The sequence below is a fragment of the Falco rusticolus genome, chromosome 1 (genome assembly GCF_015220075.1).
Source record: "Falco rusticolus isolate bFalRus1 chromosome 1, bFalRus1.pri, whole genome shotgun sequence".
NCBI classification, from domain to species: Eukaryota; Metazoa; Chordata; class Aves; order Falconiformes; family Falconidae; genus Falco; species Falco rusticolus.
Genome location: NC_051187.1, coordinates 38,810,923 through 38,827,443, shown reverse-complemented (window position 1 = coordinate 38,827,443; position 16,521 = coordinate 38,810,923). Strand labels below are relative to the sequence as shown.

Sequence of the window (16,521 nt, the reverse complement as noted above, 5' to 3'; positions counted from 1 at the left end):
CCAACCCAAACTGTTCTATCATTCTATGATTTCTGTATCTTTATTAAACATATTTATGACTCCTGACTAACTCATCCCACTGAACTTCACCCAGCAGCTATCGAGAAAGTGCTCCTTGCTGGAGTTCACCCTGGAGGACTGTTTTTTCCCTGGGTTGTTTCTCACAGTGGCACTGGGGCGAGCAATGGGCATCGGCCGCTTGCATGAGCTGGCAGCACAGGCAGCCCAGGAGAGTGTGGCTGGCGTGGGCCAGCGTCTGTGCTGGGTGACTGGGAGGATGCTGAGATGTGGTTCCCTGGGTGAGTGATGTGCTTGGGGACAGAAAGGCCCCAGTCAGTAGTTTTTGGCAACATTTGCCAGCAGCATCCATCTCTGTCCCACTTTAGAAATCATCCTGGAAGCCCAAATGCCCTGACTGCTGCCAATATAAACCAGTGAAACAGCCCAGGATTCACCTCAGGTAAGGCAAGGCAGTGCAGGAGGATGGTCATGTCCCTCAGACCTGCTCCTCTACCCCTGAGCACCATGGCCACCCCTACGGGAGTGGGGGAAAACAGTGCCAAACCAGAACTCCCATGTGTGCCAGCACCCAGACAGGGGCAGGGCAGGGGGGGGTGCTCCCATGATTTAGGGTCCCCAAAGATCCTGTTCCCATCCCCTTGTGCTGCCTGCAGAAGGGAAGGGCAGGGGACGGAGAGGGGGATTTTTTTCTGGTTTCACCACAGGAAGGATTTTCAAACACTATAAATTCACTTTTGACAAGTGAACGGCTAAAGCAGATTAACCTTTTTGCTAATCTTCTATAATGGCTTTGGAATCTCCTTAACCAATAAGAAAATGATAAGAGCCTGTTTCTTTTCTTTTTATCTATATCTATATTGTCCTCCCTTGTCTGCATTTTTTTTCTTTCTTGTTTTATTTTCGTTTCCTTTTCTAATATGAAATAGCCCAGCGATCCTATCTCCTGGAGGCTCAGTAAACAGAACATCAATAATCCCTTTCCTTTATTCCTCTCCAGTAACAGGGTGCAGAGAAGTGTCTGCCGATTGGGATTTGATTACCAGCAGCTATCAAAAGTCTCTTTGTAAGATCTGGGTCCTAAATCCTATAATTCTTTGATAAAAGAAGTATTACCAGTCCATTTTCTGAAGTGAAAGGTATGGGAGGAATGAAAGAAAGCAATCAGCGGAGATCCTAATAGGCTAAGTGCATGTGCGGTGAGAAGGCAGGGGCGGGCAAGGGAAGCCAGGGAAAGGCGTCTTTTGTTAAGGATGGGGAAGGAGAATTAATCCGCTTCAGGTGTATGATTATTACAGCCAAGAGCAGAACGGGTTGGATCCTCCACCTGCCCGCAGCATGTCCCAGCTTACCTTCCCTGCTGTCCCTCTGGACTGGCACAGCACAGGGAGCAGAACCTGGCTCTGCGTCCACCTTCTGTGTTAGCATTTGGGTACAAGGATAAAAGCTGGGAGCAGTTTGCGATGATGCCTGGTGTTTGGGCATCTCTGAAGTGCTGACAGCTTGGCAGGACAGCAGTGAACTTCTCAAACCTACAGCAAATATGTAAAGATTCATAAAGCATGCTTATAATTTATGCTATGCCATCAGCATAGCTGAAGGTGAGGCAAATAAAGGGATGGAAGAAAAAATAGTGGTTTGCTTTTAAGTGAGATTTTACAGAGGTTTGGGGGTCGCAGGTAGAGCGGCTCTGGGGCATCTCTTCCCAGCACTGGAGACCAGCAGGGTAGAGGCAGCACAGGCAGAAAGCAGGGCCCAGGAGAAAGGGATGGGGACAGAGTGGTGGCTCTCCTGGAGACTGGCTCTCATTTTTGTGTGGTGCTGGAGAGGCTGCTGGGCTGTTCAGTGTGAAGTCATGAGATGCCACGAGGACCTTTGATGCGTAGTGGTTTCACAGCACTCACCTGTGCATCTCCTTGGTGTGGGCCTGTGTAGAGGGATTTTTAAAGGACCGAGGACATATGTTACCATTGTCTGGGTTGGACAACCCAGGCCTGTTAGTTGAAGCTGCAGAGCAGTTTTAAATTGTCCTGGGAACAAGCAGTGGGAGAAGGAAAACAAGCTATGCACAAACCAGAAGGCAGGTGCAGAGCAAGTCCTGTGGACCACGAAATCAACACACTCTCATCGGCACACTCTGGTAAGGCACCTGCAGCATGCCCACCGATCAGCGACACGGACCCCCACGTGGCCCAGAGACTTTTATCCAATCACCTGTGTGTAAAGTCGGGTGAGCAGTCGGTTTAAGTTATAAATATAACCTGTTTGTTTAATAAAGTGAGCACGGCATGTAGCCATATTGGTGTGATTGTCGTGGCTTGGCCGACTCTCCACGGGGGACCCTCTTCGGGCCTGGTATCATCTCTCCCCTGAAAAAAAACACCAAGTGGGAGAGCATTCCCTGTGTGAACTGCCAAAGCCTTGCTACTCTGGCTTAAACCAAACTGCTGTGGGCAAGAACCTTTCCTCAGCAACCTGAGCTCAACCACACCTTCTCTATTTTAAACCCATCTGCTCATTTCAGTTATAAACCCAAGATGGAAGATGTCCTCTCTCCTCCTGTGGACCACATCTGCCAGGCCTTGCTGTGCCCTTGGGAGGGTCAACGCCAGCCGTCTCCTCCCATCCTGAGTCACTGCTCTTGGCCATAGCCTCACCCCAGTTTCTCTCACTGGACAAAAGTTGTTGGGAATTGAACTGACAAAGCTTTGGGGAAGCCCGGCTGCCCCAGCAGCCCTCCTGCCTGCTCTGGGCTCAGCAAACTGCCCATCAGCTGTGGCACCAAGATCGTGCTCCTGCCTGAGCTGCTGCACATGAAGGCAGCAGGCAGAAATCCTCCCGTTCCCCTCCTGATGCCACGCTGGGGTACCGCTCAGCTGTGCAAAAGGTGGCTACATGCCACTAAGCTACGCCACAGAGCTGCTGCAAGCTGCCAGTAATCTAATTTATTAAGGTCTTTGATTCCTTACAAAGAGTATGTTGGATACATGCAAAGCATCTGCATTATCACTGTGATTAGGGCAGTGGAGATGGGGGAAAGAGGAAGGAGGGAAAATACAATTTCTCTGCTTTCAGCAGAAAATAAATCAACTTTTGCAGAGAGTTATGGTGCAGCCAAAGGCTGTGCTATCATTAAAAAAGATTTTTTATTAAGCTGAACTCTCTCCTCTCTCATATTGTATGATATGACAGCTCTCTTTTGATGGGAAAGCTTTCATCTGGCCAGAGAAAGGGATAATTTGCTTCTTTTAAGGAGTTAATCCTCTGGTCCATTTCCAGGCTGGGAACAGCTATCCTCCCCCTTCCTTGGATCGGAGGCTGCAGCACAATGGAGATCATAACCACCTCAAATCTACACCCAAGATGGAGAAATCAGATTTCCTTCTCCAGTCATTTTTGTGGGATTAGCTAAATCTTAGATCCACACTAACCCTTCACAAAGCTGCCAAGATTAGTTAGAATTTATTTTATTCACAGGGGGGTTTACGGTTTTCTTTCCAAAGGGATTATATCTCTCTCTATATATATATATTTAGGGTGGCTTCAGTCATGAAGCAGCTAGGTTAGAAGGAGAAAAAGTGTCTGTGTGTATAAAATAAAAACTTGGCTGCAAGAATGACAGTCACTTGAAATGCCAAGACAAAGCAGCAATTCTGGATGGCTTTGCCAGTCCATTTTAAAAGCCACATAAGCTGTCTTCTTCCCCTGTAAGACCCCACTGTGGACTTAGTGCACAGAGAGCAAACCCCGCTCAGCCTGAGCTGCCCATTCCCGCAGCCGCGGCTGCCAGCAGAGGATGTCTTCAGAGCCAGTGTCGGAAGCCGATGCCAGCAGGAGAGGCCTCAAGAAGCCGTGTTCATTCAGCATTGAGGACATCCTCTCCAGCCCGGCAGAGAAGAGTCCCCAGGTCCTGGCCCCACTGTGCCTCCAGAGCATCTTGGACTGCGCACCCAAGGGGCTGTGTGAGCTGGAGACCATCCAGGCCAGCTCCCTGCAGGAGGAGGAGGAGGAAGAGGAGGAGGAAGAGCTGGAAGGGGCCAGCTGCAACTGCTGCTGCTGTTCTCACACGACTGCCCGTTCCTTGCAGGACTCAGTGAGTTGGCTGGGTGAGTGTTTGGGTTTGACTCATGGCGTAGGGCTCGTGGTGGGGCTGGAGCCAGCGCTGCATGGAGGGGAAAACCTGGGCCCTGGGCAACACCATGGTGTCCGGCCTGCCACCGCAGCGGTCCCAGACCCCAGCTCTAGCAAGCTGAGCTCCATCCTCAGCATGGTTCCCAAGAGCAGGCACTTTTATCTGCAATGCTGCCAGAGTTATAAAAGCAGCAAGTGCTATTTATTACTGGTTATTACTGGTGTAGTGTAAAACACTTGAGAGGATGATGCTTCTGGGGGGAAGTTCTCTCTGGAGTGTGGGACCTCATTGTCATGCTGCCCATGCACAGAGCTGTACCTGTGCTTCCTGACAACACCAGCCCTGGGGGGACCTGACTTGTCCTTTACGGAAAAGAGGTTTTGGCTCTATCTAGCAAAATTACTGCATCCAGGGGGGAAAAAAAGTAGTAAACCCTTAAGAATGCAGTTCAAGAACATCCTGAAAGTTTAGAAATCCCCTGTATCAGGACTGAAGCATAGCTCCTCACTGGGCTGTGTATTTCCAGCTATTTTCTGGAGCTGGCCATAGCGTAATTGGTAAGTAAACAAGGAAAACCCAATCAGTGCTCCCCACCTGCATGCTTCTCCTAAAGTGATGCCTTAAGCCCTTTTCTCGCTTGCATGGTGATCGCGCAACTCATCACCAGCCCCAGCTGGCTTGGCTGCCTCCTTCCAAACAACATGCATGAATGCAACTTGTGCCTGGACTGCTTTGAGCAAGATGGATATTTCAGCTGCCCCACATCTAACACTGCCACCGTACCTCTCCCCTTGCAGACGCCCAGTTCCCCTGGCCCATGCGGCTCTTCCACTCAACGGTCAGGGTCTGTAAAAGTCCACAGGGGAACTCGAGTGAGCTGCAGACTTTCCACCAGATCCAGCGCCGGACACGCCGGCACCGCACCATATTCACTGAAGACCAGCTGCAGGCCCTGGAGACACTTTTCCATCAGAACCAGTACCCGGATGTCATCACCCGCGAGCACCTGGCAAACCGCATTCACTTGAAGGAGGAGAGGGTAGAGGTGAGATCCCGCCACTCTGTGAGGTGCTGTTAGCTGCAGCCCCTGCAAGAGCATAGACCAGGGCATGTTCTGTATGTATGAACACACAGACATGCCCAGTTCTACTTGTTCCCTGCACCCAAGTGTATAGTCATTATTTATGTGATCTGCGTGACTTCTGAATTTGCTATGGGGAGTGGGGGTCCCAGCTCCCTGCTGCCCCTTGCATGTACCTGAGCAGGATTGCAGGGGAGGGATTGATTAAATTTTGTCTCAAACTTTTATACTGGGAAATGTATTACAATATCCTAACGCTTGTGCTGTACAGTCCAGGAACGTACTGCCTGCCACCCCTCCAGGTAACACATGAAATGCAGAAGTTCTTTTCCTGTTTCATACTTTCTAGGTTTGGTTTAAAAACCGGCGTGCCAAGTGGCGGCATCAGAAGAGGGTGTCTGCTTCAGCACTGCTTCTTCAAGGCACCAAGAAGCCCTCGGAGGAGAGCCGTTAGTGGCTGCAGGACGCATCTCTGCAGATGAACACCAAGAGCATCCATTTCTTGTAGCTGACAGGCACCATAGGGGGGTAATCTGAGGGGAACTAGCGAAGCACAGGGAATCTCTGTGATTCCACAGGACAGGTAAAAGCAGACATGGCACTTTCACATCCCAGTTTCTCCTCCAAACCTAGTTCACATAGCAAATAACTCACCAGGCATGATCCTCAGATGCTTAAGCAGAAACCGCTGCCAAAAGCCCCTGCTGGGGCAGAGCTGTACCCATGTTAAATGCCTGTGCTTCGGGAGAAGGGGAGAGTCCTCCTCCTGTCTCTGCCCTGTGCAGCCAGTAGCTGTGCTTGTTTTACTGCTGTAGATCTGCAAATTATCCTGCAAATGAATGTTTCCTGTTTTCAGCACCATGATGGCATCTAGAGTTGCTCTTGGGGTTGAGCTTACCGAACAGGCCATGTGTTGCTTGACAAATGAACATGGACTTATCCCTAAAGCCCATGGGAGAGGTGACCCATGTGTTGGCAGTGAGCAGGTCCGGCACGGCCAGTGTTCAGGTCATGCCAGTGGCTCCCCACCAGCACGAGGGGTGCCGGTGTCCCAGCAGGGCGCGGGGGGTGCCGGTGTCCCGGCAGGGCTCAAGGGGTGCTGGTGTCCCGGCAGGGTGTGAGGGGTGCCAGTGTCCCGGCAGGGCCAAGGGGAAACCATGTCCTGTAAAGCTGCCAGAGAAATAAAACTGACCCGGCACCGCGTGTGTGCTGTGCTGAGTCGGTGGTGGGGGACCCTGGCCAGGCCTGCCCTGCCTGCCGGGCCTGCCTGTTGGGCCTGCCCTGCCTACCCTGCCGACCCTGCCTGCCCCCGGGAGGCCCCCCGGCGGGCCCCGGGAAGACCGGGGCTTTCTGAGGAGGCCTGAGGGCGACCGTGGGGGTTGCTGGTGGTCAGACCCGCCGCGCAGCCCGCGGGTGCCGAAAGCCGCGGCGCACAGCGGCAGGGACGGTCCCCCCCCGGGCCGAGGCGGCGCCGCTGTCACCAGGCGGGCGCGGGCAGGTCCTCCCGGCCGGCAGGGGGCGCGCGCGGCTCCGCGCGGCGCTGCTGGGCGGGGCGGCGGGTGTGGGACGTTCCGGCGGCCCGTGGCGCAGCGCGGTGACGTCACGGTGCGGCGCGTTCGCGACGGCGGCTGAGTTGGGTCAGGGAGCGCGCCGTCCGCCCCGGCCTTCGGCGCTATGGAGGGGGCGGCGGTTCCAGCGGCCTCAGACGAGGCCTTGGTTCCGGCTGCCGCCGCGGGCGCCGCCGTGACGACGGTGAAGGAGGCGACCCCGCCGACCCCGAGGCGCCCGAAGAAGATCCTGGATGAGGAGGCCTACATCGAGGTAGGGCGGCGGCTGGCCCGGCAGGCCGCTCTCCGGGTACCTGGGCCCAGCGGCTTCCGGCGCGGTGGGGCACGGCCCGGTCCGCCCGCGGCCACCGCCCGCTGTGAGCCCGGCTGCGGGTCGGGCCTGGCGACGGGGCAGCTCTGGGGCCGCCCCTTGAGCTCCTGCGGCCACGGCGCTCAGCGCACTGCCAGCGGCCAGGCCTCGGCTTGGAGCGTCCGTGGGCTGCGCGTCCGTCCCCCCGCCCCCCCGCCGTGGGCTGCGCGTCCGTCCCCCCCCCGTGGGCTGCGCGTCCCCCCCCCGTCCCCCGCCGTGGGCTGTGCATCGTCATGATTGTTGTCCCCTCCGTGGGCTGCGCGTCGTCGTCGTCCTGTGGGCTGTTTGTCCCCCCCCTGCTATGGGCTGCGCGCAGCTGGCCCCCAGCTGGGCTGGCACTCCGAGGTGTCCCAGCATGGCCTTGCAGTTGTCTCTCTGTTTGTAGAGTTTAGAGAAAATCATTCAGCGAGATTTCTTTCCTGATGTGAAGAAGTTGCGAGCGCAGAAGGAATATCTGGAGGCTGAAGAAAATGGTGACTTGGAGAAAATGAGACAAATAGCTATCAAGTTTGGCTCTTCTTTGGGCAAATCATCGAGGGACACACCTGCACCCTGTGAGAACTGGCTTACTGGGGCATAAGAGTTTTCTATCTAATATTACTGTTCTGGTTTATCTAACTGTGCAGGCAGTGCTTATCTTGAAGATTGAAGATTGACATTGCATGGCAATTATATACCATGTTGGGCAGTAGCTAGTATCTGATGGCTGATCTGAATTTCTCTTTGATGTCTTAAGAATTCTTTCTTGAGGGAGTGTTTTTGGAGAAAACCAGCTGTTGAACAGCTTTCCTCACAGGCATCTTTTGCCAGGTTCCTACTGCCTAGGGAGCATTACATGCTCTAATATGCAATGTTATATTATCAGAAACTCTAAGCTGTATTTTGAATCCTTATTATAATTTTAGGGGTTCTTGTTACATCTACAGATGCATAAGGTTTTCCTGTATTGGGGGCAGAAGGGTTGGAAGCCTGTGATTATCAGAGGGTCACACAGAAGAAATCCTGTACCCTGTTGTGTGTTTGCGTTCCGTTCGAGTTCAGTGTTTCTTGCACTAAAGCCCAGTCCCTGGGTGAGCTTTCACAGTGGGGTTTAAATAACTAGCTTTCTTGAGGCAAAGGACATGTCACCAAGTGGTCTCCCTTCCTCCCCTACTGCAGGTTCTAGCTCTGGCCTAGGTTAAGATCGTTGTGCTGCTGCTTGCTTCTCTTGGCAAAAGCTGTGGATAGGGTGACAGGTACACCGGGCTGTGGCTCTCCTGTGAGTTTTTGCCAGCAGGAGGAAAATAACATCTTAGATAAGAACAAAATCTTGTTCAGTGGTTGGGACAGAATTGAACAGAATATTTTGGAGTCTTTTCACAACTTTTTAATTAAATTGTTGTTCTCTTGATGTCTTCTGTGACTTGTTTGGCACATGACCCGTACTGTGGTGGAAGATGTCACAGCAAGTGTCCTGTTTTGAGCTCTAGTAACCTGTGCTCATGTGAACCTTTTTTTTTTTCTGTCACAGATGTTACTCCAGCCACATTTGAAACCCCAGAAGTACATCCAGGTGGCCTTCCCCTGGGGAATAAATCCAAAGTTGGCATCAAAGCTGCAGAGGAAGGTGGGAGAATGATGTTTCTCTAGCTGAATTCTTCAGCAGCAGGAAAATACTTCTGTGAGCTCTGCCTTCTGTAAGGATTTTAGGTATTTAGCAGATGTTTAAGGCAGTTTTCTTTAACCTTCTAGTAGGTGAAAATGATGACTCTGAAGTTCATGTAATGTTTTGTCATGTGTGTGAATTCTCAATTATGGGTCTCTTTATGGCCATGTAAATTCTTAACTCAGTTGATCTCTTTGAAGGCAGTAAATTTTTCCTGTGTCACCTGAAACTAATGCTGTAAGTAGCAAAGATAGTAGGGGCAGAGCTATTCATACAGTGTATTAAAAACGTCTGCTAGCGGCTGGCCGTTTGTGCATTTTCCTTTTAACACAAATAGCTATAAATGACATAAAAGGTTTTATGTGAAAGTTGGTTATGTGTCTTCCAAAAATTTATTATTGTACCACTCTGCACATACATATTTCTTTTTTTTTCACCAGGCTTCATGTGAATTATTAGTGGGTCCATAGAAAGCTCACTGTCAGAAGTGATTGAAGAATTATGTATAGTGCTCTTATAGAATGGGAGGTATTAACTTTTCTCAGGCTTCTTCCCTTCTCTTGTTAGGAGAAGCAGAAAAAGATGATAAAGATGCACTTCCGAGTCTGGACAGCTTCTTAGCAAAGCACACGAGTGAAGATAATGCTTCATTTGAACAGATCATGGAAGTGGCCAAAGAGAAGGAGAAAGTCAAGCATGCTTGGCTGTACAGTGCAGAAGAGGAATATGCCCAGGTAGGGATGTGGCTCAGCTGTATCTCAGCTCTTCCAAAGTGACACAACAGGGAAACACCATTTTACATTTACATTTTTAATCTTTGATTAAATAGAATATTATCTTACCTTCTGTTTTGGAATCCTGCTAGAAGTGTGGATGAGAATTCATTGGCTCTGAGCATGGGGTTATTGCATTAGACTGATGAATTACTCATCATTGAATAAGAAAAGAAGGGTCTTGATTTTGAACAGTAGGTCCATGGGCTGTTCAAATCTAAATCTGAGCTAAGCTTGAGTTTCCTGGAGCCTGTGATAGCTCATTGCTTCCTTCTGCAATCCTGTTTTTTCCCCATCTGTACCACAAGGACAGTGTTGACATAGTTGCTGAGGATCAGTCTGTTCCTAAAGCTCTGAGACACTGAAACATTGCACAAAGTGCAAGGATTACTGTTGGCAGTCTCTTCCATAAGCAGCAATAGCAAGGAGAGCAGCTGAGAACAGTTCCTGTTGTTTGTCCATCAGCCTTTTATTACTTGCAGTTAGATTGTCTTTCTTATTTCAGTCTTCTATTTCTAAAATCAGTAATAATCCATTCAGCTGCTGAAGTACTGTGCACGTCATGGCTGGCTGTGCTGTCTTCCACAGCTAGCTTTGTGGGAGGTTCAGGAGCTGTTCTGGGGCTGCCATGTCAATCTTTCTCCATCAGCAGTGAGCAGCTGTCAGGGATGGATGTGAGCTGCAGTGCCTTTTAGTGAAGTTTGGCACTGACAGGAGTGTTTACTGTTGTTATGAGTGTTATGTTTTTATCTCAGCTAACGTAAACCTCGGAGTCTGTTACATTAATGCCCTTGGTGGCTGCTTATGCATCTTCTTTGCTGCAGTGCTTCCATCCAGAATTAAAAGGCAGGCAGCGCCTGCCTTTTAGGTCAAGGTGAAGTCACTGGACCCGACCTTGTGCTGATGTTCTGTGTCTTAGGCCTGGTTTAGGTCAAGGTGAAGTCACCGGACCCGATCTTGTGCTGATGTTCTGTGTCTTCCTGTCAGCCAGGGTTCTGTTCAGACCTTGCATTTCCTTGCACAGCATGCCTGTTTGTGCAGCAGACAACTTTGCTATGCCTCATTTAACATACTCAGTGATAACACTGCTATTTAAATGTATATGGGCAATACCTCTTAAAGAAAACATCAACCAATGTCTTTGATATATAGCTTTTGGCAGTAATTGTCTAGTTTAATTAGTGTGAGAATTTTAAAATGGAGTAACTTATCAGTGGCTGACTGCATTCTGTTAGTTTCTTTTTGGTATCAGTGATACTAGTATGCTGGTAACAGCACACAAGTAATCGCGTGATTATGTCAAATGCTTCCATACCTGTACTGCCTATGGAAATGTTTGGAAACTCTTTAAGGATTGAAGAAGTGTCTGTTTTTCTGCTACTGTTTGCCTTCGCTAAGACAGTTTGCATGAAACTAGGACGGTGCAAATACTCTTCCGAGGTTACATGCCAAACCCTTGTAGACTGCCTTTATATTAGATATGTCATATGTTGTTCTTCCCTTATTTAGTAACTAATGCTTCATTTGAATTTTGATTAGTAGATAGAGGAAAAAACCAGAAAGTTTGAAGTATCACAAGGGTTGTTACAAGATGTAATAAACAATGTCATAATCTTTCTGATAAGATAATTCTTTAGTCTTACTTGATTTTATAGCAGAACTTCATATGGAGCTGTTTGCAAGCCCACCTGGAAACAGGATGTTTTCTCAAATGCCACTTGCCAGAGAGAGAGAGTGCTTGTGCAGTGCCAGGTGCAAAGTGTGCTAGGGCAGGTAGCTGAGCTCATGACTGAGCTCTCCAAGTTGTGTATGCCTGATTAAAAGATGGCAGGAGTCTCTTTCAGACCTCATTATTTTTTTTTCTCTTTTAATTTTTTTCCATCGCCTTTTTAGCGACGAAATGATCAGCTGGCACTTCCTTCAGCAGAGCAGCAAGCTCTGGAGAATGTGAAAGCCGGACTGGAGACCTGGGAATACACAGCTCGAAACACCCTCATGTATTATCCAACAGGTGAGGCATGCAGGTTTCTCAGGAGAGGCGTTGGTTCTAGGTGGGTTGACTTCAAACAGTGCTTACAGGTTTTCTATAGATGACTGAGCAGCTCTTACTGGTAATGCTGCACGTTTTCTTCTGTGATGCTCAGATATGTAAAGTTGTTTAAAAATGTTGTTTGGGGCTTCCCCTGCCCCCCCCCCCCCCCGCTTTTCTTTCTTTGGACCTTTGTCCTCTGCCTCTGATTGCAAAGTTTGATCATGTTCTATTTCTAATTGAAATAGTTTCAGGAGCCAAAGCTCTTTCCAGTTTGCCCTTATTTATGAGCACTTTCTTGTCATCTTTATTTATTCTTTGCCTCTGCTTAGAGTGCTCTTTGGACTTGTTGGTCCCTTGGTTGCTGTAGAAAACTACATCATTTCATAAACACAGGATTTTTTGGCTATAAATGTGCAACTGATAATTTCTGTAAAGCAGTGTCTTGTTAGCAGTTTTCTTAAAAAGAAAAAATTTAAATCTGATCTTAATTAATAGATTTCAGGTATTAAAAAGCATATATCTAGTGCAAATTTTGTTTTAAATTGCTAGAGATAGACACTGCAATTGCTAATGGATTTTGTGTTGCGTAGGAATGTGTGGCAAGTGTGATCACGTTGGCTGGGACATTTAGAGCACGTTGTCTAGTGTTACCTGAGCCCTCTCTTAAAAAAAAGTTTTGCTTTTCAAGGTGTACCTGATGAAGATGATGTATTTAAGAAGCCCAGGGAAGTTGTCCATCGAAACACCCGTTTTGTGAAGGACCCTTTTAGCCAAGCCGTGAGCAAATCACAGCTCCAACAAGCTGCAGCCCTCAATGCTCAGGTTGGATAATTTTACTGCTTCTGACTAAAACCTTGTTAGACTTAGCCCTCTGATGTTCATCAACCAGGAGAACTGTGTGTGTGCTAGATACAACTGACTCACACCTTGCTTCTCATGAAAATGGTACTGTGTTTTTTATTTCAGTACAAGCAGGGCAAAGTGGGACCAGATGGGAAAGAACTGATACCCCAAGAGTCTCCAAAAGTGAATGGCTATGGATTTGTGGCTACCCCCTCTCCTGCCCCTGGTAAGAGGTTTTTCTTATATTTTTCTGATACAAGAGGACTGCTACTGCACTTATTTTGATGCTGTTTGTTCAGTACTGGGGTATTATTGTTGGTTTTGACAAGGAGGTAAGCCTTCTGTCTGTATGTCTCATGAGCTGGTGACTTTCTTGTGTACTATGTATGCCAGCTTGATGCAGTGCTTAAATCCTAGTCCAATACACTGGCAAGAGAAGCTATGCTGTACCTAAGAGGTTCTGAATGAGCTGCTGTGCCATTGCTTAGGAATCACCTAGAGGACAGTGAGCATACCTAGGCAACTGGGATGCTGTGGCTGCTTATTTTGTCCCTGGATGATGCTTCTCTAGAGCTTGAAGATAAGAATTCAAACATTTCACAAACATTAAGCTTCCAAAGAGTTCAAGTGCTCATTTTTCAAAACAAGGAGCATTCATGTCAGTGTGTCCAGTGACGTTTGCTGAGTGACATTTCAGCCTGGCTCAGGGATATGGCATATCTTGCTTCATTTACAGTCTAATGTACTGGTTTCCTCCAGGTCTACTGCTTTCTAGGTTCTTCCTTTGTCTGAATACCCTTGTGTATTATAGATTCCTTTTGTTCAGATGTATTAGCCCCAGGATACTTTCAATTAGAACAAATTTTTCTTCCAGTTGAAATGTGGTATGAGTTTTTAGCTGTTCTTCAGCAGCCGTTATGTTTCCCTGTCTTTTGTTGTTATGCTAAAAGATGAACGTAGTGATGCTTTTCCTCTGGGAAGCCTGTAGGTGGCATTTGGAGTGCACCTCCTTTCTCCATTGTGAATGCATTTTCCAAACCCTGGACAGCAGGATTTTCTAGCCAGTGACTTAGTCTGGCTCCTAGAATCTGTTCTGCGATTGTAGCTGTTACACAAGGTGCAGTCACTGCTGGGTACAGGCTAGCCTCAAGGTCAGTTGAGGGTACGTTTGGCTATTCTATGCATCTTAAGTCCTCTGCCCATTTCTCTGTTTTTAAGTAGTTCCCTCTGTTGAAGGAATTTTCATACAATAGCAGAGGGGAAGACTAGTACTGTAGAAGAAAGAAATGAAAGTGACACTCAGAAAAGCTCACCAAATGGAAAAATAAACATGTGGAAAGGACAGAGCTTGGATGTTGTAACTTTGAGGGTGATACAGCCACAGGCAGTCCTGTGAGCTTAAGGTCATGCCCTTTTAATGGGAACCCCGCATTACATTCAACATTGGCTGTGATTTCCCCTGCAGTAGGGGGGCTCCTTGGGGTGATGATGAATTTGCTGCATTTCATTATTTGCTTCTCTAGATTTCTTTTGTGGTGAATCGATAGTCAAATGTCTTGCATGAGCATGACTTTAAATTTTTTTTTTTTAGGTGTGAATGAGTCTCCCTTTATGACATGGGGTGAAATCGAAAGCACCCCTTTGCGTCTAGAAGGGTCAGAAACACCATATGTGGACAGAACACCCGGACCAGCCTTCAAGGTATTTCATGTCATGAGTCAGCACGTCATTCTTTTTTGAGGGGGGAGGACTAAGAAGGGAAAGGCAAGTGAGTAACTAATAGATTAACATTGTTGTGGGAGTGTGACACATCTCTGGGCTGTGTTCCCAGTCCTTGAGACTAATAATCTAAGTTCTGCTTGGAGGGTGGAGGTGTGGATATGGCTCCACATGAAAGCTGCTTGGTGGAGATACCTGAGGTGGAGCACACACTGTTGGCAGGAGAGCGAGACACCATATTTGATCATGGGCCCAGACAGGGGCTTTGAGAGGAAGCTGAAGAGACACCTGATTTCTCTGATTTTAATGTATGAATGGGTAGAAATTGTAGAATTTCCCTCTGTCTTGATCTTCTGGCTGTCACAGCCTGAGGCAAGTGTATCGCTTGAGAGTAGAAAAGGTGCTCTGGCTTTGCTAATGGCACCTGACCCTGCATGCCGCCCGTCTCCTGCTGGTGTCATTGAATGTGAGCTGCCTGAGACTCTTAGTTTAAGAAAGGTGTAATTTGCTGTATGTGCTCTGAAGTCCTTGACTGGTTCTCCTGCTGTTTAGCAATGTCTGTGTTTGCCTGAGAGCTGGCTGGCTACAGGCCAGGCTAGGCAAGACACAGGTGACATTGTTTGTCTAGGAGAGACAGCAGGAGGAAATGTCAGAAGTAATGGCTGCTTCCTTGACTGAACTGGTTTTACTGTTTTTGTTACTTGCCAAGGCAGGTTGAAGGTGTCTCTGTGTCCTCTCTGGCTTTTATATATATATAGTAGCAGAGAGGTGTAGGCTGACCCCACTTCTCCCTGGTTTAGATCCCTGTAGGCTGGAATCCAGCTGTGAAGGTGCTTTGACTCATTTATGCAGCTCTCGTATGAGTGCCTTGGTGAGTGAACTGTGTGATGCGTTTATAGATCCTGGAGCCTGGGCGCCGTGAGAGGTTAGGACTCAAGATGGCCAATGAAGTGGCAGCTAAAAACAGAGCAAAGAAGCAGGAGGCACTTCGAAAAGTGACGGAAAACTTGGCCAGGTGAGACTTCTGTTCTGACAGGAGAACTGGGGATGAGTATTTTCTGATGAGATTTAAATCAACATATGTAGAAAGGGAGGAATAATAAGAGTACCGGAAGCATAAAGAGGTACAGTCAAACTAAAAGTTTTTAGAATTAAAAAGCTCGGTTCCTGAGGGGAGGTGGCTGGTGGCTGTCCCTCTTGTGAGCATTGCTGTTCTGCCCTGCAGCCACCCAGCAATGCATCTGGATCAGTGTCTTGCCTCATTACAAAGAGGAGACATGATAAGTCTTGGTTTGCTGGGTCACAGGAAGGATAGAACAAGCTCAAAGGAAAAGGCAGGCAGTGCCACTTAGGTTTGGGAGGGATGTAGGAGGTTTCTGTCACTTGTCTCTCTAGAGAGACAGGCTTGTGTTTACCTGCAGGCAGAATGACTTCTGCAGCCAGTGGGTCTGGTCTGTGTGTGTGGGTGGACACAAGAAGAGTTCACCTGTGGAAGCATTCATGCTCTTTTTGGTAAATGGCAGATTTTTACTGTAAAATCTCTTAAAACTGTTTATTCTATTCCAGCCTCACTCCAAAAGGACTAAGCCCAGCAATGTCACCAGCTTTGCAAAGACTAGTAAACAGGACTGCAAGTAAATATACTGACAAAGCCCTGCGAGCCAGCTATACTCCTTCCCCAGCCCACACAGGAACTCCTGGTTACAAGACACCAGCAGGTGGGTCTCATACACCCACAAGCACACCACAGTCTAGGACAGTATCTCAGACGCCGGTATCTCAGGATACTACATCGATCACAGACAATTTACTGCAGCTTCCTAAAAGAAGGAAAGCATCTGATTTCTTCTGAATATTCCAGTCACCAGCAAGGTGGTAGTGAACTGGCTGTGATCAGCTGTCTGCAAGCTGGATGTTGTCAGCTGTCGGTAGTAAGGCGTGTCTAGATACAACTGCCAGAATGGAAGCCAGTGGTTACAGTACCTGGGACCAGCGCTACTCTATGTAGCTAAAATAGCCTGTGATGTGCTTTTTGGAAGCAGAGTATCTCCTGTTGTGGTATAACTTCCCTTTGAACTGCATGGGTGGGATGCACAAGGCTGCTATAGCAAAGAGATGCTTCCTGCAATGGCAGAGAAGATTCTGGACTCTTGGAAAATAGCGATAATTTTTTTAAGATATATTTCTTTTTAAGATGGCCATGCATTTAAATATGTTTCTGTACAGATGTGTCTATTTATAAAATGTAAGCCTTCCTAAAAAGTTGAACTGGACTTCCAGCTTGTCAAATTTCTTTGGTTTTGTACTTTGCAGAAGGGGGGATAACAACCATGTATACATTGAGACATGACCCAGAAGTTT

The 16,521-nt window shown here is 48.1% G+C and overlaps 2 protein-coding genes across 3 annotated transcripts; both read left to right on the top strand.

The window, feature by feature from the left end:
* Positions 1–3,501: 3,501 nt before the first annotated feature.
* Positions 3,502–6,092, top strand: GSC2 (goosecoid homeobox 2). The gene is made up of 3 exons (XM_037375224.1): positions 3,502–4,124; positions 4,948–5,195; positions 5,581–6,092. The coding sequence occupies exons 1-3, from the start codon at positions 3,815–3,817 to the stop codon at positions 5,683–5,685; spliced, it is 663 nt and encodes a 220-aa protein (XP_037231121.1). The 5' UTR covers positions 3,502–3,814; the 3' UTR covers positions 5,686–6,092.
* Positions 6,093–6,827: 735 nt separating this feature from the next.
* ESS2 (ess-2 splicing factor homolog) lies at positions 6,828–16,428 on the top strand. Of its 2 annotated transcripts, none has more exons than XM_037375134.1 (10): positions 6,828–7,052; positions 7,534–7,702; positions 8,659–8,754; positions 9,361–9,527; positions 11,460–11,577; positions 12,287–12,420; positions 12,565–12,667; positions 14,033–14,142; positions 15,060–15,175; positions 15,727–16,428. In XM_037375134.1, the coding sequence occupies exons 1-10, from the start codon at positions 6,906–6,908 to the stop codon at positions 16,010–16,012; spliced, it is 1,446 nt and encodes a 481-aa protein (XP_037231031.1). In that variant the 5' UTR covers positions 6,828–6,905; the 3' UTR covers positions 16,013–16,428. The 2 variants fall into 2 exon arrangements, with proteins under 2 accessions (XP_037231031.1, XP_037231040.1); XM_037375143.1 differs by having other exon boundaries at positions 6,947–7,052; positions 7,516–7,702.
* Positions 16,429–16,521: the final 93 nt, after the last annotated feature.